The following is a 27,121-nucleotide window of genomic DNA, read 5'->3' as shown; positions in this document are numbered from 1 at the left end:
GAAGGTTTTGTCACTCAACTGTAGTTAAATTAAGCTCTTAGGACAAAAACAAAAATATTATAAACAAGTTTTTATTAAATTCCCAGTAAATTATTGTTTAAAACTCCTAACCCATAAATTGAAAGTACTGTTCCACAGAGCCGAGTTAACCTCTGGTAGTAGTGTTACTACAAAAACAATTATTATTATTATTATTGTTATTATTATTATTATTATTATTATGTTGCAGTAATACTTCAAATATTGCCTTCATATGTCACAATATCATATTTCTCTAAATATCACCCGCCTGTAATTAGAAGCACTACTTGCAGAAGTAGTAACCATGTAGATGTGGCCAAAAAACACGATTTTCACCCTACCAAGTGAACGTGACTTGCTGCATGTGCAGATTGTTGAATGCCAGAAAATTACATAAGGACATTAACATGGAGACACAAAAACATTAAATAGTCTCAACGCTAGTCCACACTAACACCGGTAAATTGGAAAACGCCATTTTTATGCTTTAGTCCTTTTCCCAAATGTTTCCCTTCTACATCGGAATGCAAAAAATGATGCACTGATGTTGCGCACTAGGTGTCTGACCCATGACTATGCCATTTCGTCCATGAACATAAACCATGCTTTCTTACACACCACATAAACCATGCTTTCTTACACACCACATAAATCATGCTTTCTTACACACCCTAATACAGAAAACCATAGATATATGAAACCTAAATGCTGCCTTGGGTTAATGTTCACATGTCTGTTGCATTGCTCTCTTGGTGACTTTCCAGATTTTTCCCACTGACTTGAATTAAATTTGGAGCGTCCACAAAGATTTTTAGATTTTTCTAGTGAAACATTTAGATGTTGCAGTAAATGACGAAGTGCAGAGTGCTCACTGTCCCATTTAACTCCATAAAGTTATTATTATAAGCACTAATAGAGGCCCACTGGAACAGGAATCAAGCTGCCTCATGCTCAGTGGGAGGTGCAGCGGACAGGACAGTTAATGCCTGGGTTGCCAGACTGGGGTCATTTAAAATACTCCTCGGCCACCAAGATCTTGTTCCATACTAAATAAAAATGTCACTAGATAGTAGCCTCTAGCTTAAGGCAAGTGTGATAGACTTTCAACTTTATTTTGTTTGAGGCTGTCTTTACTAAATGTCGTCCTGCCCCAACCAAAAAGCTATGGCCACGAGCCACTGCTGGCTCACAATGTGTGTTTTTATTTTACAAGTAAGCTGATGGGGGAGTTAATGCAGACTGGCGTGGTAACTTCACAGTTTATTACTGTTTAATGTTTAATTGAGCTGTATAAGAGTGGACCAGGCCGGGGCACTTTTCTTCCCAAATTTTACCCAAAACTGTGGTGTTTCTTGGTCATTGTCCTTAGACATAGTTTGCTGCTGTTTTTCTGGAAAAAGACAACAATCTGGGCTAGACTGGTTCAACCCGACGAGGGCATGGCCTGTCTGACTCAGCGTGCATACACACACACACACACACACACACACACACACACACACATGATTGGGCTCAACTTATAATGAAGTGTCCTGGTCCTCTTTCGATGTTTCCCTAGACATCCTTAGTTAGTCCAACAACACACACACACACACACCAGTCAACTGTATAATTTTACACTGGCTGAGGGTGTGGTGGCTGGTCAGAGTAGATTGAAATAGCAGCTGAGTATAGGACAGCATCAGGGCAATCACGCACACACACAGACACACACACGTTTGTGAGACACTTGCCGTGTGTATTATCATAGCTAGGGCTGGGTACTCAAAATCAGTATAGAGTCTGTTCTTTATAAAAAAGTAGATGAGAACAGCTCCTGGTGCAATAAATGCCTTAATCTGGTAGTTGGGAAGTCACATATAACGTCAAACCTGATGAAACGTTTTATTAAACATGGGACTAATTAGAGTGGCCTATGCCCACTGTAGCCTCAGAGTCCTGTTCTTAGCTGACAGGAGAGGAACCTGATGTGGTTTTCTGCTGTTGTTGTCCATCTGCCTCAAGGCTTGTGTTGTGCATTATGAGATGTTTTTCAGCTCACCACAGTTGTAAAGAGTGGTTATGTGAGTTGGCTAATTGGATAATTGCATGAATGGGTGTAAAGGTGATCCTATTAAAGTTGCCCCAAAACCAGGTCTGGACAAAGTGACCACTAAAGCTAGAGCCAGAGAAAGAGCAGGAGGGAAGGTTCATCCACTTGTGTCTTTTCTCAGTTTGGAATTTTGATTAGGGCAACGGTTGCAGTTTTGATTATGGTTTGGATAGACTGATGATTAAGATTCGGAATCGCGAAATACCTCAATAACAATTGTGTTACAAAAATTAGGAAGAAGATGCATCACGGCTTCATGAATAAACAAACAAACAAAAAAAATCACTGGATTTTAAAACAAAGGTAGATCCAATTTACCACTATGCTTCTGGAGTGCACATTTCTTTGTACTTGCTCCTTTTTTTTATTCTCATCCTTGCTCACGTTTTAATCACCCATGGGAGTTTACTCACTATTTTAAAGGCAGAAAGGATTGTTTCAGGAAACAGTGAACACACAGAGGAGGGCAAGCTCTACCTCGGCTCTTGGGTATTAACTGAAAACGTTAGCTTTTAGCTTTTTCCACTACTGTTTACAAAAACATGTTTGTGTAATGTTATTGCCTTCAGCAGATTTGCTAGCTATTGCTAATGAACACCTCAATGTGTATAGACTTTACTATTAGAAATCTAAACATCAACATCTTGTATTGCTTAGTACTTAATGCATTCCTAAAAAAAATGGCATTTTTTGCACCTCTGCTAGCTGGGGGGGTAAAAATCAAGGAGCAGTAAATCCTGCTTGAGCGCAAATTGCACATAAAAAAAAAAAAAAAAAAAGTCATAATTGAATTCATAATCATGTTTATGATCATTCTGACTGCACACAATGTTTAAAAAATAAATTATAAGTTATAATAAATGTAATCATCAGAAAATTCTAGTTTGAAGTAATTTAATTTTTACCACATCACTGCTGCATTCTTGATTCTGATTGTTCTGATTATATTAATTTAATTTAATATTAATTTCTAATGATCATTTCTACAGTAACAGCTCATTCACAGTGACTCACCATGTAATCTAAGGCTAATAAAAAAAACAAAAAAGTGTTATTTAATAATGGAAAAAATATCATTGTTGATATAGTTTTCTCTTAGTTTATAGTTTAAGACTTAATGGAAGTGTCAGTGCTTTGTAACAGGATGTTTTCCTCCTTGGGCTGGACTTTGTCGTTTTTCAGCAACATGACAAGCTGCATTTTTTCTCTTATTAACTTCAAGAGAGAGAAAAGGGAGAGAATGGTGAAGGAATGACTGTATAGCTGGATAAAATATGACGCTCACTAATAAATTTTAAAAATCGTAACTGTAAGCAAATTGCTGTGGTATAAGTGCAGTAAAACAGTTCAGGATGTGCTGTTATTGGAAAATAACATGCATCGGGCTGCATCATACCACCCTGTCATTGATTATTTTCCTATAACAGCACACCACGTTATGTTTTATTCCTTATGTATGTTCACTAGCACATTCCCTATACGTGTCACAAAGTGACAGTTATTGTTTGTGGGTGTGAAACTATTGAATACAGGTTAATATATCATTTACATTCATCAAGGTTAGATTGGTTTAAAATGGAATTTAATACAAGTAACTACCCAGGAAAGAAGAAGATGCCTTTATAAGATTTGTTCGGTGTTTGAGTATCAAATGCAGAAAGAAAAGTTGTCTGAGAAATTTACTACAGTCAATCATTAGTTTATTGCACAAAATAAAGAAAAACAAAAAGCATTCATTAAAATAAGAAGGGAGTGCTTTGTCTTTTCAGAAGTATAGAAGTGTGTGTATGTGTGTGTTTGCAAGGGTTATTATAAAGTGTTATCATAATCCTGTCTCATTATCAGTCATGTAATCAGCATCTATGCTTTAAATATACAATTAAAGATAAAATGAATGAGCAGGAAAAAAAAGAGAGATTTGCAAACAGGAATATGAAATGTCACGCGTTGACATTTCTTCAGCGCAGCAGGATTACAGAATTTCAATCTAGTGAAGACTCGTTATTTATTACGTTATAAAAGTTTCATTATTTAAAATCAGCCCTGATCCTTCAATTTCTATAATGTCCATTTTAAACAAACGTAATGTGTAAATGTGTCTGGATACACCACGTGGGCACACGCGCTCACACACACATACACACAGATTATTGTATGAATCCCATCAATGAGAGCTTCTGTTCCATCTAATGTAACAAAGAGCAAACGAGGAAAAGGTCAGAGCCGGCATCAGTAATGCACATTGTGAAGAGATCCAGCAGCGGTATGGAGTGCTGAGACTGAGAGATGCAGGGAAAGTTTGTTAGCCCGCAAATGAATCGTTGCATTTAGAGATTTTGATGGCTGAACAGATGGCTAAATCCATTAGAGATCCGACACCTTTTTTCTTGTGGCTCGCATTAAGAATGTCATTTGAATACATGAACGGCGAGTGAAATATAAATAATTAAGCGAGTCTGGTTCTTCATACACTAATGGAATCTGGGCTTTCATTGTTTCTTAGCATATGGTTTGGTTAAGTGCATTTTGGCTCGGGCCAGAAACAAAGCTGATGTTTCTAGTGTTGGATCAGGAGGTGAGATGGCACTGACTACATAAACTTTTTTGCTAAAAGCCACAAATAGCTCGCATCTTAAAAAGCCAGCATCTGGTATTTTATAAAAAAAAAAAAATTGTGGAGTAACTTCCTGACAAAACAAGCTCACATTCTCCTACCAGGGGAAAAGTGGTCAGTTTTAAATGGTCACGTCTGTGTGTGTGTGTGTGTGTGTGTATGTGTGTGTGTATGTGTTTGGGTTTGTCTTCCTGGGCCTGTCCTGATCTTTAAAGCCTCTCCTATGGACCTGGTGTTTGTCAATGAGTAAGTGGTAGTGTGTGTGTGTGTGTGTGTGTGTGTGTGTGTGTGTGTGTGTGTGTGTGTGAGAGAGAGAGAGAGAGAGAGTCTGGGCTTGGGGCCATGCTAAGGCCTACACACATGTCCACCACACACCCACTGGCCAAAGGAAATGAGAACCATTCCGTCCTGCCACTGCACACACACACACACACACACACACACACACACACACACACACACACACACACAGTGCAGAGTTTAGTCATAGATTACACAAATGCACTCACTCACTCACACAGATTTCCACCAATATGGAATAAAGTAAGTTGTTTAATAAATTTTAATTACACACACACCTCAGTTCAGCTCAGGAGCCTTGCATCATGTTTTAGAACTTTTCTAAGAGATCTGAGGCAACAATGAGCAGCTCTTTATAAACAAATAGATAACATTCCTCCTTTCTCTGACTAAGCCACACACACACACACACACACACACGTGTGCGCGAGTACTCCAGAGCAGAGGCGTTTGTAAGGAGTGTCTCTGCTCCCACTCCTCTTCCTGTCGGCTCGTTAAGGTCTGCTTCCTGTTCCGGCCCCTCCCATGAGAGCAGGCACAAACGGAATAGCACTCACGGGGGCGGGAGAGAGGAGTGGAGGGGCGGACGGCCAAATAAACTTTCCTCCAGAAGCTCTCTTTCATTCACTCTCTCTCCTCTCTCATCCGATCACTTACGTATGGGACAGCAGCCTCTCTCTCTCTCTCTCTCTCTCTCTCACACACACACATTTGCATTTAATTCTTAACTTTAGTTTTGTAAAAGGGCTCTGTAAACAAAAAAACCTAGTCTTATGTTGGTATTAGTCATTCAGCATACTCAGCTTTTAAAGACTGAAGGACAATCTTGAAGGGGGAAAAATACAAACACTTGCAGGTGTGATAAAATCAGAGGTTGCTTAGGATTTGTGCACTTCAGGGTGCAAGGCTCATCAGCATGTTTCAATTACACAGAAATCTCACTTAAAAAAAAAAAACCTTTTAACAAAATTTGTATTTTGACACAATTAGTCAAGATACACTATATGTCCAGACATTTGTGGTCACCTGACCATTACACCCATATATGGTCCTTCCCCAAACTGTTGTCACAAAGGTGTGTGCTGTAGCTTTACAATTTCCCTTCACTGGAACTAAGAAGCCCAAACCTGTTCCAGCATGACGATGCCCCTGTGCACAAAGCGAGCTCCAGGAAGACATGGTGTGTGAAGGTGGCCTGCACAGAGCCCTGACCTCAACCCCACTGAACACCTTTGGAATGAACTGGAACACCAACTGAACCACAGACCTCAGTGCCTCACTCAACATCAGTGCCTGACCTCACTAATGCTCTTGAGGTTAAACGAACACAAATCCCCACAGCCACGCTTCAAAATCTAGTGGAAAGCCTTCCCAGAAGAGTGGAGCTTATTATAACAGAACGATGGGATCAAATCTGGAATAGGATGTTCAAAAAAAGCATGCAGGTGGGTGATGGCCAGGTGTCCACAAACCTTTGGCCATATAGTATATGTTTACTGTCTGACGTTTGCTCTTGCTTTTTTTTTTTGAAGAAAAGGTCTGTATTAAGAAACAAATTCAAAGTAGAACTGCTATCATTCACATTACTTCAAGTTTTCTGAAACAATTCCACAATTTGTTAAACAAACCTGGAAGCCTCATGACACAGGGTAGAATTGCCATCTCACAACTCCCCGTGTCTGTGTGGGTTTCATCCCAAAAACACCAGCAGGTAGGCTGACTAATCTAAATTGCCCCTAGCTGTGAATGAGTGTGTGAACGTGCGAGTCTGCAATGCTTTCTGGTTCAATTAGTAATGTAAAATGTGAAACCAAACCAAAAAGTATAACTTTCCCTCTGATTCATTCATTCAAACGGAGTAACAGGTGTGAAAACCCCTGTGTGATGCGTTCGACTAAAGCTCGTAACTCGGAATTTTCTGATCACAGACAAGGAAGAAAACGCTCCATCAACTCTGTTCACTTTAGATCAATAAACATGGACGTATTATTTGGTTAAATCAATAACGCTGACTATACAGTTCACGTTTGATGCGACACTTTTAACTAATGTTAACTTGTTGCTAAAAACACACTTTCATAGGAGACGTCCAAGTTTCCCCCCACTCTGTAGCTCAAGAAATGACAAGTTCAGATTTCGTGGATAAGGGCATCTGCTAAAAGCTATAAATGTAAATCAGGTTTAAAGTCAGAGAAAGACAGAGAAAGAAATGGACACTCACTTTTTTAGAGGATCAATCACCGTCTTCTGAATCTGATTGACCTAAGGAAAAAAAAAAACAATAGAAACAATAAACAGATGAAATAAACTAAGAGGGAAAAAGTGTGCTAAGTGGCAACCTTCATATCAAATTACACTGATCATTAAGTTGAGGAGCACAACAAACAATAAGCCCACCCTCTGCAGTGAAGTTAATTGGTAGCAGGATACAACACAGCCTGCCAAAAGAGCGCTGAGCCCCCTCCAAAAGAGACGGAGAGGGTGTGAGAGCGCCGGTGATGTCACCTCTTTATCGCGCTCGAAACCCTGAGGGGACGGACGAGGATGTGAATATTCATCAAGCGCCGAATTCAAAAAGACGGAACCGTCGAGGGATGAGACATGAAAGCGAAGCCCCGGCTGGGTTTGAGAGCGCAGGAGAGGGTGGGACGCCCCGACAACATGAAAGTTCTTACCAAACAAACATTTTTAACAATAACAGTTAAGATTCCCTTCGATGTTAGAGACGAAGGAGGAATTGGAGGTGGGGTGAGGCGGAACGCCTCGCTTGACCCTGAAGCCTTGAATGTCTCTGACTTGAGTTGATGATTAAAATAATTTACGTTAATATGTCAGGATGTGACATAGCTGTGTTAGCCATCTTAGCCTGGTGAACGACACAAGCAAGCAGAGACACTGGAAGAGCATGTGAAACTCATGAGGCGAGTCAGTCAGAGAACCCAAACAGAGCATGATGAAAAATCAACACATACGAGCTCTTTTATTAGCACGTAAAAGCTTTATTAAATGTGAATTGTCTCTATGGGGGGGGCAGAGAAAAGAGAAGAAACCGAGGACTGATGGTGGAGCTAGAGTGCGTTAAAGATGTGGAAAGCTGGGCGAAGGGTGTAGCGAGTATTCCATAAGGCAAGCGCAAAGCCTGAGGGCGTCGCTGAAGCACCAGCATCAGTGTGAATCAGAGGGCAAAGATCAGCCTGACTCTCTTTCTCTCCCTTTTCTCTCTCTCTTTCCTTTACACACAGAGCTAACCCAAAAAAAAAAAAAAGCACAAACCCTGAAAAATCGATAACCCCCCTCTCCGCCGTCATGGCCGCTAGTTGTTAACCACTAACCGCTCGGCTTTGCAGGCCTTAAAGCCTTTTAAACACGGACTTTAAAATATACACACTCTAGGCCTGGGTTGAAGCTGCCTTCATTACCATAACACATTTCTCCTCTCCTATCTCTTTCTCGCTCTCTCTCTATCTGCCCTTGAGCGCATTAAAAAAAAAAAATAAAAATCAGGGAAAAGAGGGTTCATTGTCTTTATTTAACGCTAGCTCGATTTGGTTAGCTGCTGCACTGGAAGTGGATTTTGGTGCAGGTTTGGCATCTGATTCATAGAAGTCTCATTAACCATTCCGGCATCCCGGAGAGGTAATTCGCACAGGCACAGCGAGGAACACTGAGCCGGAAAAAATCAGCTGTGCTAACATCTCTTGTCGCCCACGGCTAACGCATCACTCGCCTGCCAAGTGCCCATATACTGGAATAGCAGGCCATAGAGCTTAGCTGGAGAGAGCAACACTGCTGAAAGTGTTCGCTTTAGTGAAACTGACAGTGGGGTCAGTGCAGAGAGAGCGCATTTGCATCACATCTGTTGTCTGAGAGATCTACTGTGCAGCAACGTGCATTAAATCGAGCTGTACTTATAGCGTGGCTTGCAAAGGTTGCTATATTCCTGTGAATATTTTTTCATCGAATATTACGAACGAGGCCAGGTTCAACCAGGCATGCTAATTTATCCAGAAAGTCTCGAACGCTTAGATGTACACTACAAACAAAAGGCTCTCTTCTTATCTACGTACACATGGGAACATTTAACTGCAAATCTCAGCTCTATAAGACAGACTTGCCTTTTAGACATTAACTGTTATTATTTAAATATGTACTTTCATATTTTGCCTATTTGATGGAGCAGCAGAGCTTTATATTCCTAACACATTTTTATTGAATTTTTATTAATTCAAGCGGACATTATTTACAGTTCCCAGCTTTGAGAAACATCGCCGTAGGAATTCATTCATCTAAAGTGTATATAAGAATCTCAATTTCCGCAACAAGTTACTGAGTAACTGAAAGATCTTTGTGAAAATTTTGTGCTTGACCACACACACGTGCTAGACAGAACCAAGAGCGTAACCAAAAATAGAAATTTAGCTGTGACTTTAGAGAAGAAGTAGAATTTTAGTCCTAGACTCTGTTCACATAAAGACAACATAAAGGTAGTCTGTGAGTGCATTGCGTCTCTCCTGGTGTGAAGTGAACGCACTCTTCAAAGCCCATCAGCTGGTTTTATCCTCCTTGTTCTGGCAGAGGAACCAACTTTTCTAACAAGAAAGTCCTAGAGAAAGGTCAAAGTCACCTAGAAAAAGTTGACGTGAAACAAAAGTAACTGCTACCAGGAGCAAGTGTCATTCACCTCCCATGTCCTTTCCCCTTCAGTGAATTGGCAGTTCCACAGGATGAATTTTATCTGCGTTTGGTTTTCAGGTGTTCCCCTTAGCATAGTAGCAACGGGTCAAAAATAGTAAATACCACGACTAAACCGTAGATGATGCTGGCACCTCTATTCTTGATAGATGTTTGTACATAAATCAGTTTATTCTACAAGCTAGCCTGTCAAAATATCTTCTAATGAGATAACAAAAAATGTTACTCAAAATAACCTGGAAGATCTGTAGATGATTTTTTTTTTAAAAAAAAAAAGGATTAAATCATAGAAGTGCATACATCATCATACATCAAAGTGTATTAAGTCTCTGACAAAACCTGTCTGAAAAATAGACTTCCAGTCCAGAATGCTTGTTTGTGGTTGGATGCACCTCCTGTCTATCATTTTACAGGACACTCTACACTACGGGCCACTGTAGGTCCTTTGGGCAGAGCTTTATGAACATGGGCGGGAATCATTCAAATGTCAAACCCAGCTAACTGTTAGAGACCTAATCTTGAAAAAAAGACTAATCTTACCTAATGCACTTTTAAATCTTCCCTTTTTTCTTCTTTTTTCTACATTGGACGAGAAGAGACGCCTCCACAGCCACATACCAGAGAATACCCTCACACCACCTGAGAACAGGAAATGTAACTCTACGATGGTCCTGAAGCAGGCTGACTGTCTGACCTTGTACAATTTAAGTCACTAAAAATCAGTGGCAAACACAGAGCTTGGAAAGAGCAACGCGGGTCTCCACTACCGCAGGAGGCCTGTAACCCCCTCTCAGCCTAGCTGCCGGGGTGAAAGGGGTCAGCAGGATGTACGGAGAGCGATTACTATTCCCCCGCGTGCTTGTCTGTGCTATATGGCGGGCTTTAGGACTCCAATGATGATAAACAGCAATAGAAATCTGTTTTAATCACTTGCAGTGAAGAAAAGACTTAAAATACTGAGGCTGGAATCTTTCAATAGTGAAGATTTATTTCGGTTTAGATGCCTAAGGAGCGTTATGGGGAGGAGGGGGGGGATCTGTTGTGAGAAAACCTTACTCATACCCAATCTGCTAGAGGGTAACAGAGTTTATTTCAGCCAAAGTGAGAAACAACATTCGCATAAAATGCTTTCCACTGCCAAACATGAAGTACACGGCAAAGAGGGTGTTGCGAGGCAGAATCGCGGTACTTCTTTAAGTGAAGTATGTTTAAACAGGTACAGGATTAAGCATATAAAAAAAATAAACATATTGCATATTGCACTGCTCACGGTTGGTATCGTCATTCTTGAAACGAACTACAGTCAGGAGTTGAGCTTTTTTATGATCACTAGGCTAACAAACATTCCTCACATTCATCCCATTCATGTTTTAGAGAATTTAAAGCGAGACACAGTGGCGTGGGACTTTTACAACAGTCACTGCTTCTTAGGCGACGATGCAAATGTCAGTAATTTCTTCTCACAGCATTTCTGAGGTGACCTTTAAACATAATTCTTAGCTAAAGTACTTATAAAAAGCATGCATGTGTCATGTATTATGTTGGCCTAACAATCCAAACCAGACAACGCAACTGCTAATACTAAAGGACTAGTAAAAAAAAAATAATAGGTGAAACTTTAATGATCAACAAGGAAGCACAAAACAGGTACAATTTCAGGTACAGTAGAAAATAAAAAGGAAATGGAACCATTTAAAAAAAATAAATAAATAAAAAAAATAAAAAAAAATATCAACCTGCTAGTATAGAGCGGTGTGTGTGTGTGTGTGTGTGTGTGTGTGTGTGTGTGTTTATGTATAACCCTGACTGTTGAAGAGATGTGTAAATGGCAATGACAGTATGCAGGCACCACAAAGCGGCCCTCACCTTCTCTTGGTTGAATGCCTCCATTCGTTTCATGGCTGTATCCAGAGACATCATAGACTCCAGGAAGGCTTGGTCCTGCTCGCACAGCGGGTTACTCAGCAGGTCTGCAGCGATCTTCACAGCTGCTTTAGACATTGCTTCAAAAAAAAAAAATACATAAACATATATTCTGGTTAATTCTGAAACATTTCATTAAAGAAGCTACTAAACCAAGCTAATTTTATTCACCCATATATTAAGTGACTAAAAAAGAAAATGGTGGCAAAAACAGCGAGCATAATAAAATGATCCCGTCTGGGAAGCTTCTGATGAGGGTTGATGTTTCAGGAGTCTGATGTGGGTCGACGCAGACTCTCAGGTCTGATCTGAGCAGCCGGAGTTAAAGCAGCCATGGCAGAAACGTGCATGAGCTGTAATTGGAGCTGGCACGATAGAGGCGTCGCTGCACAATCGGAGCACTTTAGTGAATGCTGAGCTCCGTTAACGCTCCTGCTTATTACTTCTGACATGCATCTGCTTGTGAAGCGTTATTAGTTTTAGGCAAATCTTACCTAATGCACCTTTACGTGATTATGGATATTAAGAGAGAGTAATGTTGACCTTCAGCCTTCCATTCCTATCACTTCAATAATTCTCCATTTTTTCTAGCAAAGCTCTATACTCATGCAAGGTCTTTGTGCTGACTGTAAGTACGATTGAGACGATTTCTTACATGAACACAATTCACATAATTTATGACGTAATTAAGAAAGGAATACGTAAGGGGTGAGTTGTCATAGGAAAATAATCAATGGCGGGATGGTGTGACGCAGCCCAGCGTGAAACAGAGTTAGTGTTACCAGCCCAAAGTTTATAATTTTCCTATAACCGAACATCTCGAAGTGTTTTATTCCTCACACACCCCAGTAATTTGCCAATGATTACAAGTTTTCTTAAATTATAGTTACAGTTCATGTTGTGGATTGCACCAGTTGACTTGACTTGTTATAGTAGCTATAAGCAGTCGCTCCCTCACCCGCCTCTGTTTTTTAGTTCTCTCTTGAAGTTGATAAAACAAACAAACAAACAAAAAATAAACGTCGCTTAGCAGGTCACCAAGAAACCTAAAAGCACAAAATCATCCATCCTTTCTCATGTTGGAAAACTGTACAGCTGTACCTCTGTTAGAAAAATGCTAAATGCTAATGTCCTCACATTTTCATATCTGCACAATCATGTTACACACCTATATCAGCCTCTGTGCTTTTCTTCATGTCTTTATGCAGCTTCTTTGTTTGGTCTTCCAACCTGAGAATGCAAAACAAGAACTTGAATATGAAATATGAATTTACACTCATAGAATTCAGACACTATGAACCATCTCACACAAATAAAGCTTCATCTTGTACTAAATTATATGGTAGCAATTCTTCTTTTAGTAAATCCAATTCTTTTGTGCTGAAGCTTTTAATACAGAATTAAAAAAAAAAAAAAAAAAAAAAAAAAAAAAAAAAAAAAATTGTCTGATGCTAAAGTTCAGTCATTCTCATTCATGCTTCTTCATGACAGTAACACTCTGAGAAGATCCAAAGGGATCACTTCACACAGTTGTTCCCTACTGTGACCCATTCACACACATTCGGGGTGCTAACATCTGCAATTATGACACTGTTGCGCCTGTCTGTCGTGTGTGTGTGTGTGTGTGTGTGTGTGTGTGTGTGTGCGTGCGCGCACACATGAGGGAGCTGTTCATTATATCAATTAAGAAGGAAATGAGAGGTTGGGAAACTCCCATGAGAAACCAATCACAGCACATGCGAAAGCTTTGTTTTAGGGAAAATGCAGAACGAATGAAGATTGTAGTTTTAGTGCATCACAGAACAAACTACATGAAAATTGGGAGATCAGAGCAATATATTTATAAAAAAAAAAAAAAAAAGACAAGGAAATGTAAAGACTCAAAAAAGAAGCAGATAGATATGTGTAAAAAAAAAATTAAATAAAAATAAGGAGAAAGAATGCCAGATGATGAAGAAGTCCCCCCTCCATGCTAGGTGCTAATCGAGCCCCAGCGTCCCAGCTGCTCCATTCTGAGCGCCAGCATGCCAACACCAGGCCTCATTCCAACATGTGAATGACATGTAGTGTTACCACAGGTCACAGACTAACATATTAGCTTTAGATATGCTAGGATTTAGAGAAATAAGAGATATTTTATGGTATTTCTTGGGTCCAGATAAGATTAAACCCAGGGAACAGAGTTTATACCAGATTTATACCACAACGCTGCTGAGTTCTTGATTCTGATTGATTGATTAATTTTTTTATACCAGCCGCTTGGACGGGTTTATATTAATGCGCTCATTAATGCCCTAATACATTATTGTTTCTATAGGAATAACTGGAATTGCATTGGAATTGCAGGTATTTGGGCCAATTCAGGATCGAATCGCTTTCTCACTGCAATCGAAACTTGCTAGAGTTCAGTTTGGTCCACACCTCAGTCCGATTGCTGTGTTCTCACCTGCACAAACGAACCACACCAAAGAGCAAAAATGCACCAGGGTTCAATTCAAAGCAATACATATAACTGTAGATAAGGTAAAGCTTTCTATATGGAGACGTTTAGCATTTTTGGAAGGAGTCTCCAGTGTCAGTGCTTTGCAACAGTCAGAAGTAAAGCTCTAAGTCAGTCTTCCGATATGGGAAAGTGTTCAGGAGAGAGGACGTTGAGATTCCTGGGTTTCTCAGTAAAGCTGCCGGTTTTTGTCTTACTAACTTCAATAGACAGAAAAAGACAGGCTGATGATGTAGCGACTCTTTATAGCTGCTATAATGAGTGATGACTTTTTTCTTGCAGACATTCCACACCATTAAGGTAGCTTTACACGGATAAAAAGTACATATGTGTAATTCAGTAATAAATAAAAATTGTTTGTGTTGGCAAATTGCTGTGGTACAAGAGGAATAAAACACTTCAGGATGTGCTGTCAATGGGAAAATAATCAACTGGTAAGAATAACTTAGCTGTGTGTCAGACCACATCACAGCACGCTGTTGTAGATTATTTTCCTATAATAGCATGCCCACAGGTGTTTTATTCCATGGTTCATGAAGGAGTGTAGCTGCTAGTCAAGTCACTGAAATACCAAAAACTGGTTTGTGGAAATATTTTCAGTGCAGGATCTATATGGAAGACATTTTAATCCAAGATGATAAATCTTTCATTCTCAAGACACAGAGGCCGTATCACTGGAACAATTTCTAAGACCAAACATTTGTGACAAGTGGCTGAGATTACAATCGCCGCTTTGCTTTTCTATGAAATGTTTGCGCTGTTAAATATCATTCAGATAAGCATCAGACCACCACACTGGTGACTCCAGTCAGACATTTTTATTCATCCATGCCTACACCCACGCTGTGCGTGTCAGTGCAATCCCTCTCATAGGGGTCTACCATTTATCTTACCCAATCAGTGTGTGAGTTAACACTCCTACTCAAGTACCTGAGGCATAGAGGTGTAGCGATGTGACAAGACCATGTCAGGAGTGGGACGGGGCCAGCTCAGTTTTTCAGACTGAGTATGAGTACTCAATACCGATACTGAAATGAGTAACCTAGATATTATTAAGCAGACATGGCGTCTTGGAACAATTGATATATTTCTGTTTATGTTGGTTGCTGCTAGCAATGAACTCCTCGTGCGGAGTTTTATGTTTATGATTTAAATGGTATCTTTAATAGAGTTTGAGAGCAGTGCAGTATCAGTGAGTGTGGTCATTAAAAACGAGCGCAAGATGCAGTGAGAGTGGCGAGTGGGAGGAAAGGAAGCGTGTGTCTCAGCGCTCAGTGCTCGTGGAGTTGAACTGCTCTCATGTGTGCTGGTACTGCTGTGCGCTCTCTATTAAAGATACTGTTAAAACACATTAAGGTGTTTCATTAGCTTACTTGTATTGGAGGAAGATGCTGTAGTAGCGGTTCTTGATATTCCCACAGAGCACGGTGTACAGTCTGCATTGCCTTGGTTACAATCGTTGAATACGTCCAGACCATTGTCATTTCGTGTCATTAGTGCCATAACGTACACTAGGCTTACGTCACAACATCATCAGGTCGTATTAGAGCATTTTGTATGAGTATGAGCAAATGAGCATTATACTGGATCAATACCTGATACCAGTATTCATTCCATTTTTTTAAACTTCAGTAAATCTTGTATTTTTGTCTTTTTAAGTTAATATCACATAATTGAAGGGAAAAAGGCATTGTGCAGATCTTGTACTACGACCCCGAATCTCGACAGTTAGCTTATTTATGCATACTTGTTACGAGTGTGAAAGAATTCATCCAGGGAGAGCGCTTCCATTTCTTCATTATTATAGCACATACCTGCTAAGCACAACCTATTGGAAGCCCAGTGCCAGCCTGAGGGCCTGTTAGTTCTTTCATAAGAGGATTCATCATATCAAAACTTCTACCTATATTTCGATACACAACTTTTTTTTTTGTTTAGTACAACTTGCCTATTTTGATACATCATTTGCTGCTGTCAGGAAATATTCAGGAAACAGGAACAAGAAGCTGGACATATTTTAAAGTAAAATCTATCAGGCAATGCTAACGAAACACATCACTGAACACCTGTCAACTTACTTCTGGAGCTTCTCATATTCCCGCTCGAAGTCTCTTTCAACCTGTGGAAGAAACAGAACACACACAAGCAGAGAGATAAGATTTAAAGAGATATGTCGGCAAACTGCTCTAGTTTTTCCATGCTTGGCTTTAGTAAATCCAGCGAAATGCTGTGGATCAGTGGGAAAAGCTGACGCTTGTTAATAACTTGTATCATGACTTGTATTTGGCATGATGTGAAAAAGGAATGGAAGATTAAACAAATCTGTGATGCCCAAAAAGCAAGCAAAGCAAAAAGCAACATCCTCTTTCCATTTTTGAAATGGAACAGTCATGCAATCCTGGCTCTGGCTGTCCGTGCCACGGTGCCGGTGTGAGTGTGTTTGGATTGCGTGTGTGAAGTGGTGTTTTAAGGTTCCTGTCCTGCGGTTCTTGTGGGCACATCCTGTACATAAACAGTTTACAGGATGGTACCTCGTGGTAGCCATGCAGATTGCTTCAGCGACATGCCTGTCCTCTGAACTGCCCACTCATGGGGTCTGCATTGTGTGTGTGTTATAACAGGAAGGAGACCGAGGAAGGGACCGAGGCGGACAGAGGAACAGAGTGATGAGAGGAGGTGGTTTTGCCCCCATCAATACAGGGAGAGAGGAAGCACCCACACATGGATTCGGATGCGACCATACACGTGGCTAGTACTGTTTTATTTGCGTTTGAGACACAAACAGTGGTTTCAGTGAAGCCCTGTTTGGCTAAAACAACTAAACATTTCAGGAAGTTAAGCCAGTCTGAAATTATTAGAATTTTTACCAACTTCAACTCAACAATGCTGACTGAACATATCTTTCAGTGTGGAGTTTTGTTTTTAACTGTAGTATTAGAATTTGCAACAAAAGCCTTGCTAATCTAGAATACTAGGTTACTAGGGGCAACAAAAACATGGGAATGGGAAGCACACTGAAGCTGTAACTTGCCCAGTGGGCTAGCTAATGCATTTATGCATCCATGCCAAGGTTCACTTGGACGAGGTCCGAGACCCCTGGATTTTCAGTGCACAGTTGTTTAGTGCACCCCCGACTGTGCTTGTTAGGTCCACAAAAAACAAGTAAGGTGCTGAATTCCCTTTAAATCAACCCTTTTGAAAAGTGAGCAGGACATCAGCTTATTGAGATGGAACTCAGCTCTTGATATTTCATAACGTGATGGCTTTTTTTGAAGACAGCTCACATTTGCCCTCTTGGAGCGACAGCAGGAATGTTCAGACACACAATAATTAAACTTCTTGTGGAAGACGTTTTGAGTGCTGAGACAGCCGCTGTCCTGTCGATTCTAGAAAGGTCCTTGTGGTGAGCGCACTGGGAAACGTTTTCAGGCCATCACGTCTAATGCCACACAGAGTTCTGCTCAATTTCAGTGAAAAAGGTCCAGTCTGTCTCCAAGAATGTCAAGGGAAATTCAAGTTACGGCCATTTTCTAGGCTGATATGAAATTATATAAAATTATCAGACTAAGTGCAGTCTATATGAATTCCAACCCAAGAAACAGTCTGATTTAGTGATTAGCTTTAACATTTTCACAACACTGAGCCTGCTACAGTGCCTTGCACAAGTATTCACACCTCTTAAATGTTTCTACATTTGTAGTATTATAAGCAGTTATAAGAGAAGCTGTTCATAGGACAACCATTGCCTCCACAATCTGGGTTTTATGGAAGAGTGGCGAGTCATATAAAACTCTTTTTGGAGTTTGTCAAAAAGCATTTTGGAGACTCAGCAAACATGTGGAAAAGGCCCCCTTTGGTCTGATGAGACCAAACCTGAGGTTTTTGCCTTTGTTTATAGCAGAAACCCAACACTGCTCATTATTGTGAAAATACCATCCCCACAGTGAAGCACGGTGGTGGCAGCATCATGTGGAACGTTACCCTTGGCCACTTGGTTGTTTCTCTAACACCCTCCTTATCTGGTAAACTGCCTTCTTTTAGAATAGATTTAATGGTGCTCTTTCGGGTGTTCAAATTTTGGGATGTTTTTTAATGAACAAACCCTGACTGATATTTCTCTGGAACATCATCCAGGACTTTTTTGATATCTCCTTGGTGATTCTGTTTATTCAGGTACTTTAACAAACTCTAAGTCTGTCGGAGCAGGTGTATTTAGATCAAAATCACCAGACACTTCAATTGCATTCAGCTAATTACGTGACCTATAGTTTAGGGGTTTCACAGCAATGAGGGTGAACAGAACTTTAATTTTTATTTGTAAATAATTTTGCAAACTTTATTCTTCCCACTTCAATATTATGTGGTCTTCTGTGTCGATTCTGTATTCTGTGTCATGACATATAATCCCAAGTAACTGAGATTATCCCAAGTTGAGAACCTAAGAGTGTGGGAAAAATGAGCATACTCTAGCATCTCTACATATGGTCATGTTCCGGGTAGACGTTTTTTGGAAAGACTTTATGCCAATGTGCATTTCTAGCACGCTTTTACAGCGACTGCAGTGGCCAGATCCTGACTGCCTGCCACTGTCCAGTCTTACGAGGTTCAGTGTCTGGCCATAAGGAGAGTAAAAATACCAAGTTTTGCTTTCTGTGCTCTGGAATAGCAGGGTGACAGGTGGCCATGTCGCTGTGTGAACTGGACAGTCCATTTTGATTCTTTCAAAGATACAAGAAGGACAAGAAGAGGCTCGTGTAAATGAATAGCAGAATGCAAACAGTCACACAACAGTCACAGAACAAAGCACAACACAAACTAGAAGTGTTCGTGTTAACATCATGGTGAGCTGGACCTTACCGTCTTTGAAACAATCTGTTTCTTCGGTTGCCCGATCTTAAATGGAATCCTAGGAAAAGAATCAAAAAAGCATAAAACGTTAGTCTTCCTGACAGCTGAATAACGCTGAATAGTAAAGAATGGGTTGCAACTTCTGGAATGTTTTAATGGATTAATGAAGTGTTATCAATATCAATATTGAGACACAATCCTATTCACTCAAACCATCTACCATGTATATGATTAGACATGATTTATAATTTTCGTTCTGTTTCATTTGTAAACAGTGAGCTTTTCCTTTTACTCCTCCTCCTGATTACAATACAGAGTAATCAGTCTGGAATACGTGACCACACCAGGTCCATGACTGTCCGTGAGACTCTACATGAGCAGGAGATGCTGATTGGCTGCTACGCTGCTTAGTGAGTGAAGCCCCCATCATTCCCACTACACGAGTTTAGCCGAATTCCCGAATTTAGCCAGTGCATGGCACAACTGGGATTTAAACTCTAGATGTCACTTGGGGCCACATGACCTCCAAAATTATAGGACTGTGTGTCCCGAACTAAAGTGTAATGCCATGAAGTTAACTCAGAAAGCAATTCATTTAAGAGGAAACAATGAAACAAACAAAACTTTTCAATTCTGATGTGGCCCTAACAGGGCCCATATGGTGGCCATCAAAAGCAGATGCTACAAATTAGTAGTATCCCTGCTGTCATGTGCTCTATAGAGAAGACAGAAGCATACACACAAAGTGCGTGTCACACGCACACATATCCAAGACTGCAATCAAAAATACACTATGTAGGGCATACAAGGCAATTAGGTACACTATGAAGGGAATACAAGGCAATGAGGTAAAGTGCATGAAATGCAGGTTTAATGTTTTAAAAATGAAAACATTTCACACAACATACTGCAATGTCATGTCAGTGCCTGTTATAAACACATTATTATTTCCAACCATGTAATCAGCCATTGTTGATGTGTGTATGATGAGGCAGTGTGTAATTGGATAAACCCCAGGTCATACTAGCAAGCGGCAAAGTGACAACCAACCGTTCATGTCCATGATTTCACTGACGAGGACATGCGAACTGAGATTTTCTCAACATTATGCAAATAAGGTACGACCCAATAAAGCGACAAATCTAAACAACTGGCTCAAGTGTTTCCTCAGTCCAATCCGACATTTCTTCAGTTCCCTACTCACAACTTTAGTTCCTACCTGCAATGACACGCAAAAATGGAAGCGAAACTTATAACCGTGGTTTCATCTCTTCTCTGTCATGTAAAACTTCTCATTAAATGTGTGTAAAATAAAGCTTGTGAGGAAGAAACAGAGGGTTGTGATATTGTGGTACGGTTTTATTATATTTTTAAAATTGCTTTTTTAATCATTACAATCTGACCGGAAGCAGCTGATTTGCCGTTCAAATATTGTATTTAATCTTTCAAATTGTAATTTTTTAAAAAATCAGTTACAAAAGATTTTTAAAAAAATCTTTGTGTTAAATAAATAAATGCTATTTTTCATATAAAAAAATAAAAATACACTCATTATAAATTTGTTCATTAACAATAAATTTATTATTATTTATAATAGTTTTTTCTGGTAATCTGTGCACAAACGTATATATTCTGCACCATACAAATGTCTTTGATAATCGTGATGAAAATTTTTTTTTTGTCATATCGCCCACCCCTAGTTCAGTGAATTCATTCTGGCATCCCTAATGCGCCTACACACACACACACGCACGCACGCACAGGAGTGAAATCAGCAGAAGCCACACTTACACATATGCAGCTGACTGCTACTCATGAGTCAACCTGAAGAATGAAGCTGTGTAATCATCTCTTACATCTCATCCCACGCTTAAAAAAAATATTTCCTTCGCTGCTCCAAAAAGGAATTATTAACTTGCAACACCATAAATTGAAGTAATGTAGTAACATGCTAAACTATGGCCAAGTTAATGATCTCTTAATCTTTTTTAAAAGTTCACTCTAAACATTTTCCATACACTGATGACTAAGACCCTGAGAAGTCCTAACAAGAGTATGACATTTCTAAGGAAGTGTACCCGAAGGTTAAAACACATTCACCCACGCTTTAGAGCTGGGATATTGGCTTAGTCAGTTAGTGGGTGTGTATGGGTCTCGCTGGTTTACATGCATGAAATGACAACCATGTTTGCTTTGTTAGATTTAATAAATAAATGATGGCCAGGATGCATTTTTAAGTCTGCTATTTCATTTTTTTTTTTACAACGATATCCCCCCTCTTTTTGTGTTGGACTACAAAAAGCAAAATGGTGAGATCAATCAAAGCTGACATAAGCTTCAAAAAATAATCAGTTTACACAGGTTTGTATTTTAGAAACGCTGAGTATCACGACATCACAAACTGTAGGCTTGAGCGCTCTTGATTACATTAATGAAGGGTGAATGAAAAAGATGTACAGCCTGCCTGACTTGAAACGACAGATAACATCGATCAATAACAAATCTAATGAAGGGGTTTACCAAAAAAAAGAAAAAAAAAAAAAAACTAAAATAGTTTAAGGTAAACCCAGGTAAGATAAACACAAAAATCCTGACTATAACACTACAGAATGAGAAAACATGCTACTACAATAAGAACTGAGTGGCGCAACAGAAAAGTGCAGGTGAAACACGAGTTCGAATCCTGATGATGCCATACCCATCTGGCAAAATTGACTGTAGGAGGAAGGGTGTTAGGTTCTCCCCTGTCAATCACAGCAACATTAGCCAATCATGGGTCCCTGTGAGCTCATGTATGCGGAAGAGGGCAGATAACGATGTCCTCTGAGTGAATTTGATTTGAATTTGTAATAAGTTTTGCAGCTGAAAATCAAAATCAAATTGAAACTGTATTCCATGGCTTGAATTTTTTAGTTTGTTTTATAATAATCAGGAGCAGAAACTTCAAATTCGGTTTAAGCATCTTGCTACTGACCATGCTGCTGTAACACAAGAATTTCCCTCATGGGATCAATAAAGTATATCCATCCATCCATCCATCCATCCATCCATCCATCCATTAAAGTCAAATTGACTGAAGTGGTGGTGTTCGAATCTGAGCTAATTTGCTCGTATATTTTCCCCTGTTGTAGTGTTTAAATCTGAATTTGAAACCTTTCACACAAATTCAAAATGTAGAATATGTTTCAATTTCATATAATTCAACTACAAATCATCACTAACAAATTCAAATAAAGACAAAAATTCAGATTTTAAAATTCACACTGTAGTGGCACTACCCTAAGGTTTTTTTTTGTTTTTTTTTTTTTTTAATTGTTTTTTTTTTGCTTTTGTTCAGCGAAAGGTAGCAATCAGGCTTTTGGGCCGTCTTTAAAAGAATATATTTATGCCAATTCTCACACCAAAGTTTCTGCTTAATTACAGCTCAGGGAGACCTTGATGGAGAAAGCATTTTTTACCGCTACAGTCACAGACTGCACTGTAGACACACACACACACACATGAACACATGTACACAGGCTGTTATTGGTGTGACAGTAATAATGTCCCTGCAGAATGACGGACGGTTCGTGATGACAGCCGATCTGAGCCGGCAGCTGCGTCAAAGCAAAGGTGTGTGTGCTAATGAGACAGAAAAAGAAGGGTGTGAAAGAGTGCACAAGGGTGTGTGCTCGTGTGTGTGCTCGTGTGTGTGCGCTACGTGTGTGTATGCCTCGTGTGACAGGTATGTGAAGTCGTCATCGAAGGGGGTGTGTGTGTGCTTTCCATGATGATGGCTCAATCAAGGAGTTCGGATTTTAAGTCTTAATTTAATAGGGTTCATTCCTATAAAAATAAATGACCTGACAGAACACGTGTGTGTGTTTTTGCACTTGCTTTTACTTCCTCTTCTCTTGCTAACATTAGAGGTTGTTTGTCTTGATTACGGACATGACGATGAGTCCTGGGACCAGCTGACAGGAAGACTAAAGAAAAAAAAAAAAACACGCATGTACCTCAACGCACCATCATGGAAAAGTTTGCAACATCACACTAGTGAAATGCTTTGAGTCCAAACTCTGAGTCATGCTATGAACGTAACGCGTTGGATTGCTGAAGCCAATATTATCTAAACAGTAATCACGCCTGTCTATCAGAGAGGGAGAGACAGAACCGAGAGTGAATGAAGTTCAAGTCAATTGTTTCTCTTTAGTGATGACGCAGTAGGTCGCATGAACAACTGTCTTTCCCTCCTCCCTTCTGTAGGTAAACGGGCTCGTCACGATCACAAACTTGAATGGTGAGAGTTATTTCACAACCTTAATCCTCACACAAAAAAGTAAGAAGTGATTATGCGACTGGGTTCATCCACAATCAGAAGTGGGTTAAGGGTAAAATTGCACATTAGTCTCAATTACTTGTGTAAGAATTTGGCAATAAGGTGAAAGTGGCATGTTGCAGCTTGTGGCTTTCGGTGATCTGAAATTAGGTGTGCTTCCACCGAGGTTTCAGAACCTTTTGAGAAAATAAAAGGTTCCTTTACCCTCAGGAACCAGTTCCTGATTTGTGTTTCCATTGCAACACAAGAACCATGAAGACAACTTTTCAGCATGGGGAACACCAAACATGGAGATTCTGTAGTTAAGCTGCTCTTTATTTATTTACTTTTTACGCTTCGTGCAAATATCTCTGTGGCCAAACAGGGCCGGGGTGACTGGACCTCATTTATCAAGCTGGATACGAAGGGATTTATGCGGAAATCGTTCAGATGAGGGTTCACACAAAAAAAAACTGGTATTCAAGAAAGTCCCATAAATTCAGAAAAACTATCATATCCTAAGTGTGTGTAAATTTATGCTTAAGAAATCTAACTAATGTAAATCTCAAATGATCGGCTTCGAATAGTACAACTTTCGATGAGTTACAGCATTTTCATATCCAGATTATACTGTTAAGTACAAATTCAAGCTTATTTATCAAATACACACATAAATGAAATAGTTTTAGACCTGTCGTTACATATAGGCCTAAATGGCATAGAGGAAATGGTACATACACACACACACACACACATACATACATACATATATACATATATATATATATATATATATATATATATATATATATATATATATATATATATATATATAAAAAGACAGCACCATGATAAGCTCGTTTCCCACGCAAAGGCTGAGGAGAAAAAAAAAAAAACAAGAATGACGCCTCCCTTTTCCAACAGCCAAATTTTTTTCGGACTAGTTCTTCTGAGTGGTTTTTGAGATGTTTTAAAAAGTTTTGAGCCACTGAGCATGGACTATAAAGATCAGCACTATAGTCTATATGATCAACAGCGGTTACAATAATTTGGGCTTTGTTTATAGTCACAATAAAAGGTTATGGATTGGTATTGAACATATCCAGCCATACTAAACCCTGACACACACAGATTTCATTCATTGTTTTAATTCAACTAGACGGGTTTTTTTTCATTGCATCTAAAAACACAGAAATTGTTATTCTAGATGCGCATACGTTTGTTTTGAAATCTAATCATGCACGTTTTTCCATGTACCAAATTCATGTTCAGTGTCAACAGGCCTTCATCACAGACGGACGGACGGACACACTTTGGAACTGTGGGAATCCTCGGCTATTCGTCTTCGCAGGCTGGGCCATTTTTACAGACGCCCGCACACAGGACAAGCGGTCAGACCGAGACGACTGATCCCATGCCCTGAGAGAGGGCACTGCCCGAGAGGGAGAGATGGGAAAATGTCAGCAGGGGTTTTTTAGGTACGACGGTGATGTGTTTCACCACAGAAACTGGCCCAGTGACCCGAGTGTGCGTTTAACAATACCGTCAGAAGAATGAATGAACGCCACGAGCGACTGAATGGGGAACATGCAGGGAAAAAAGATGCACAAAAATTGGCTCCCACACAATATGAGCTGAATTACAGTGGATTCAGTCATGATGCAGAGAATGAATGAAGCACACAGATCTGTGAAACCAAGAAATACGCTCCAGTTATCAGCTTCTAATGCCAAAGGCTGAATCTGAATCATTTTCCCTTATATCCCCAATATGAATGCACAGTTTGAGATACACTTCTTCGTAATTAGCTTCTTACGATTCTAGCAATATCTTCTGTGGTGAATTAACAACTGACTGCAAAAGAAATATGTTGGAGTTTTTTTTTCTCCCATTTTTATCTGGCCAATACACAGTGGGCGGGACTATACCTGTTCAGTAAAGGTGACGTCAGGTATACCAAAGCGCCAATCAGAATCAGCCATCTGCTTACACTTACACCAAGAACAGAAACTAAAGTGACTTCTTTCATGCTTACTCGTCCTCTTGTGTCTCTTTGAGTGTGAGCGAAACTGCTTCGAGTTAAATTTTCCCCAAACTGTTGCCACAAAATCTGAAGCACACAGTTGTATAGGACGTCTTTATGCTGTAGCTTTACAATTTCCCTTCACTTGAACTAAGGGGTCCAAACCTGTTCCAGGATGACAGTGCCCCTGTGCACAAAGCGAGCTCCATGAAGACATGGTGTGTTAAGGTTGGAGTGGAAGAACTCAAGTGTCCTGCACAGAGTCGTGACCTCAACCCCACTGAACACCTTTGGGATGAACTGGAACACCGACTGCACCCCAGACCTCCTCACCAACATCACTGCCTGACCTCAGTAATGCTCTTGTAGCTGAATGAACACAAATCACCACAGCCACGCTCCAAAATCTAGTGGAAATCCTTCCCAGAAGAGTGGAGCTTATTATAACAGCAAAGAGGGGACTAAATCTGGAATGAGATGTTCAAAAAGCACAAATGAGTGTTATGGTCCGTGTTCACAAACTTCTGGCCATATAGTGCATCTGCTGCTCAGTACAAATGTTCTGTTGATCAGTGTAGCCTTTCAAATTAGCTGGAAGTGAAGTCAAAAAAAAAAAATTATAATCTGATTTGTCAGCTTTCTGTGAGCACCATGCTGCTAGAAATACGTACACAATACACCAACACACCACACACCCTGTGTAAAACAAACAAACAAACAAAAAACAATACAAAATAAACAACTCTTCTCTCCATTCAGGCATTCCTACATGCTTTTCTAGCACTGTGACAAGTTTACACTGCCAAGGAGATGTGGCTGTCAATCAGCATGCGATCTGACACACCCAGACAGTTCTGATCAGGGAGGGTTTAGTAGCTTTTGGTTGTAATTAAATCATAGATAGGGATGTAATTCTTCAATCTATCACTGGTAAAGTGTTATCAAGCCATAGATTTTTAAAACTATGTGACCAGGGGCTTGAAATGTTCTTAAGATGTACACAAGTCCAGATTGGAACAGGTAAAGTTACTACTATCACTACCACTGCATGTGTATGGACTGTTTCTCCAGTATCAGCTCCATACAACCAGCATCACAAAGGATGAGAAAATGTTTCCTCGAACACGCTAACAAAGCTTTCCTTCAGCCACTGCAGAAGCGATTGCGTAAAGAGATGGGCTCGACTCACGATATGCATTATGCCACATCAGCACGGCTGGAAAAGCCAGCAACCAGACTCTATAACACAGGGATCTTATCAGTAAGCAGCACACAGGCTCAGTTGATGCACAGTGCGACCCCATGACCCTGGAGTCATGGTGACCGCGTCACTGTGTCCAGTTGGTTGGCTTGCGTGGAATGCAGCGGTCACGTAGAACCATAAAAGATCCTTTCAGCAAGTAACCGCATCGCCCGGCAGCCCACACTGGCCATGTGTGTGATGGGGAAGCAGCTACTTCCAGCTGCTGATGTCACAGCTGGCTGCCGTGATGTCACGCTCGCTTCCATGTTGTCTCAGTCTGCATGATTAATTTGCAAAACCGGAGCTTATAGCAGCGATTCAGAGATAATGTTCTGATGCTGATTTATTCACTTTTGTGTCTTCACAGGAAAAAGGGGGATTCATTTATGATTAACTTGGGTGGCATTTTAAAGAAGAAAAGTCATGTTTAAGGACCGAGTTCAGCAGGGTTACAGAGCCAGAGACCCAGACTCTAAAATGTAAAAGACTAAATGACGTCTGTCACTGAATTGGAAAAAGGGACTTTACTTAATCTTGACATTTTCAGATTTGCGTAGTGCTAGACTGC

The 27,121-nt window shown here is 40.1% G+C and overlaps 1 protein-coding gene across 1 annotated transcript in view; it reads right to left on the bottom strand.

Annotated features, from left to right (window-relative positions):
- The window catches only part of bin3 (bridging integrator 3), a 43,094-nt gene that overhangs the window by 12,676 nt on the left and 3,297 nt on the right, over window positions 1-27,121 (bottom strand). The window contains exons 2-6 of the mRNA XM_026925568.3: window positions 19,000-19,048; window positions 16,221-16,261; window positions 12,811-12,872; window positions 11,586-11,722; window positions 7,249-7,289 (exon numbers count right to left, since the gene is read on the bottom strand). Of these exons, the coding sequence (XP_026781369.1) occupies window positions 7,249-7,289; window positions 11,586-11,722; window positions 12,811-12,872; window positions 16,221-16,261; window positions 19,000-19,048 (330 nt within the window). The remainder of the gene's footprint in view (window positions 1-7,248; window positions 7,290-11,585; window positions 11,723-12,810; window positions 12,873-16,220; window positions 16,262-18,999; window positions 19,049-27,121) is intronic.

The sequence above is a fragment of the Pangasianodon hypophthalmus genome, chromosome 8 (assembly GCF_027358585.1).
Source record: "Pangasianodon hypophthalmus isolate fPanHyp1 chromosome 8, fPanHyp1.pri, whole genome shotgun sequence".
Classification (NCBI taxonomy): Eukaryota; Metazoa; Chordata; class Actinopteri; order Siluriformes; family Pangasiidae; genus Pangasianodon; species Pangasianodon hypophthalmus.
This window is presented reverse-complemented; position numbering and strand designations above follow the sequence as displayed.